This window comes from Lygodium microphyllum, chromosome 4 (genome assembly GCF_053477565.2).
Source record: "Lygodium microphyllum isolate KBCC chromosome 4, Lygodium_microphyllum_v1.1.10, whole genome shotgun sequence".
In the NCBI taxonomy this organism is placed as follows: Eukaryota; Viridiplantae; Streptophyta; class Polypodiopsida; order Schizaeales; family Lygodiaceae; genus Lygodium; species Lygodium microphyllum.
In genome coordinates, this window is record NC_141138.1 from 169,235,616 (window position 1) to 169,238,864 (window position 3,249).

Below are 3,249 nucleotides of genomic sequence, written 5' to 3' on the forward strand. Positions count from 1 at the left end.
CTAGAGTGTGCTTGAGGCTATGGTGCACTACGATGCCACTACAGTGTAACTAAAGTAAGCAGTGAAGATATGAATTGTAGTTGAGATAATACATGACTCGTTATACTGTAAAACAATGTAACACTTCAAAAAGTGACTAGTCAAAAGTCAGAATAAAGAATGACAGTGCATAGTCATGTCAGATAAGAGCATATAGACCTACAACACACATGATAACACAGCTGATGTACAGATCATAAACAGTACCAAAGAGCTACAGCAGATTTACGGAGGAGTTTCAAACAGACTACACAACTGAAGGGAAAGCATAAGCATGCTTTGATCTTCTTAGATGCCTTTTGTCATGAGATAGATTATGCATCTTGCAAGCTATCTTTCCAAGCACTCGTGCAGTCTAGATGATAGCTGCAAAAACCTCTAGGCAAGCTTTCTCTCAGATACCTACACACAAATTGGAAAAAGCATGTGTTGTACTAAAAAATGCACAGATTGTATATTCCATTCTCTTAAAACTCACCACCTCCAATTTTAAATATTGCCACAAAGATGCCAACAAATTTACTACATTCAGGAAACGAATAGCAGAGAACTGTGCCCGTCCACAATGGCCGCCCTGAACCAGCACTGAATCAGATGCCTTAGGATTTGAGAAACAGGTGGAAATTTACTACATTCAGGAAACGAATAGCAGAGAACTGTGCCCATCCACAATGGCTACCAGCACTGAATCAGATGCCTTATGATTTGAGAAACAGGTGGAAAATAGCACCATCATGTGCACCTCTCCATAAAAATAAGTGTACAGCCCTGAAAGTTTGAAAAGCCTGGAAAAATTCCTGTCATATTTCTGAATTAGTGCTTCTTGACCAGAACAAGGAAGACATGTGATAATTAAGACTTCAAGCTTTAGGTGAACTGCATCGAGCTGAACATCAAACAAGCTCAATGAATGCCATTGGAGCGTTATCTCCTCTTCTTGGCATTGTCCTGATAATTCGAGTGTAACCACCATTCCGCTCCCCATAACGGTCAGGAACCTCCGCAAAGAGAGCATGAACCAATGTCTTGTCATATATAAACCCTAAAGCCTGTCTTCTTTGATGCAGAGAACCCCCTTTGGCAAGAGTAATCATATGGTCTACATGCTTCCTCATCGCCCTGGCCTTGGCCCTGGTGGTCTTGATTCGTCCATGCCGCAAGAGTTCAGTTGTAAGGCTGCGCAAGAGCGCCCGGCGCTGGTCAGGGGGCCTGTTGAGCTTCGGCACTTTGCGTCCATGGCGCATGGCAAATACACGGGAACCGTTGGAAATGCTGAAGCCTAGGCTATGGAACCCTAGCGACTCTGAACACATTAACTGTACATCAGCACAGGGAATGCAAAGAGGCAAACTGCATTAAGTTGTTGCATGTCTTAAGTAAATTGTGCAGCCATGAGAACAAGAGATGATGATCGCAGAGAAGCTCCGTTCCAGAGTACCATTCGGGTTTCCAAAATCCACTGTGTAAATTTCTGGCATGTTGTAAGAAATGTCCGGCCTAAGTGCATAAAATACAGAATGGCTGACCTGTTTTGAGCTGAAGAGGATTGTCTTTGTGGAGACCGGAGAAGGCCTTCGGCGGTGTAAGGCGAGCCCAGGGGCGATAGGAAGCAGGGGCGCTGCTGCCGATGGAAGGCAGAGAAGCTCGAAGAGAGACCATGCTCCAGCAGGACGACCTGTGGCAGGTAGCCATAGCTCGAGCGCGAGACCACAAAGACAGAAAACTCTATCCAGTCCTAGCCTCCTGCGGCACACCTGCCCATATGCTAAAGAATGATAATGATAATAATAGCAATAACAGTAGCTAGTGTTGCTTGGCTAGCTCTTGGTACGGTTCTCCAAAGTGATAGATAATCACTATCATGATAAGATGAACAATAATGCCTATATTAGAACTGGCTATCTCATGGAATGTCTGAGGGCTTTGTTCAGCCAAGATGAAGGAGGTTATCTACTCCATTGCTAGGAAGAGAAACTTGATATATTGGTGCTGCAGTAGATAAAGCTAGCGGAGCCAGCTGTTCAAGAGGCTACTGCATTTACTCAAAATAGGTATAGCACAATGGCCCTGCAGGCAACCAAAGAGTCCATGGAGGCACCTTGCTACTTATTAAGGATCTTTTTTGTTTGAAGCTTACTTGGGCCAAGTAGGACGGGTCGATAGTGACTACAGAGATCAGAGTAAGTAATGAGAAGGTCCATATATGGAATATAATAAAGAGTGAAAATCATGGCTCACACCCTATAAGTTATATGAGCAATGAAGAGAAAAAGCATTGAGAAGAGCTTTGTGCCATGCATCAATTAGTAGATGTTTCTCTAGCTTTAAATGCACCCCACCCATTTACATGGCATAATCAATGGCAAAGGAGATTTTGGAGAGCCATCAATCTTGATAGGGTTTCATTGGTTGTCTTTGTTGTTGGCATAATTGCATTCAACAACCAAGCCTAGAAGGAAGTGCAAAAAATTTTTGGTCTTTTTTTTTTTGGAAAGTGGGAGATAAACAGAGTTGGCATTCAATATTCTGGGAAGCTTGCAAGATAAAGATCATAGAATGCTTCTAAAGTTGGTTAAGTGCCTTGGAGAGGACCACCAACCCTGGTCGATAGTGATGTAGCACTAGCTCAAAACTACCAAATTGCCAAGCAGAGGATGGAAAGACGTTGACTGGGAAGATATTCTCTTTGCAAGTCACTAAGGATTAAGATTCCCCATTTCAAGAAATTGTTGGATTGGGGAAAGTTTGTGAAGGATGTTGAGTTGGCCAAGGATGAGGGTGGAAAAGGTGACTGCTCTCTCCACCCATCAATCCATTTGGCTTTATCACGGGCTCCCTTTATAGCGAGACCCAAGCTCTCTTGTAAGCTACATATAGTAGGCATTAAGAGGTGGGAGGATTTATGGGATCCTAGCTAGCCAAATTTTCTCATTGTGGAGCAAATAAGAATGAAGTGGAATCTATTTGAAAAGGAATTGGAGTGGCTATGGAAACTATGAGCAAAAAGAAAGAGGACTGGCCCATTTCATATAGATATAGGAAGAGCAACCCTCTAAAGAGCTCTAAAGAGGAATCAAGAATGAGAAAGGGCGTAGATTATTGGACTATAGCAACAAAAAAAAAAAGGAATTCCAAAGATTGGATGGGGGGACACATTTCAAAGACTGCAAAATATTGGAAATTGTATCAATTGATGAAGATATAAACATG

At 42.7% G+C, this 3,249-nt stretch overlaps 1 protein-coding gene across 1 annotated transcript; it reads right to left on the reverse strand.

Moving 5' to 3' along the window:
- Nucleotides 1-644: 644 nt before the first annotated feature.
- LOC148037884 (Ribosomal protein L17 family protein) lies at nucleotides 645-1,824 on the reverse strand. Its single transcript, XM_087676846.1, has 2 exons — nucleotides 1,566-1,824; nucleotides 645-1,342 (listed from the first exon to the last, which is right to left on the reverse strand). The coding sequence occupies exons 1-2, from the start codon at nucleotides 1,729-1,731 to the stop codon at nucleotides 933-935; spliced, it is 576 nt and encodes a 191-aa protein (XP_087532972.1). The 5' UTR covers nucleotides 1,732-1,824; the 3' UTR covers nucleotides 645-932.
- Nucleotides 1,825-3,249: the final 1,425 nt, after the last annotated feature.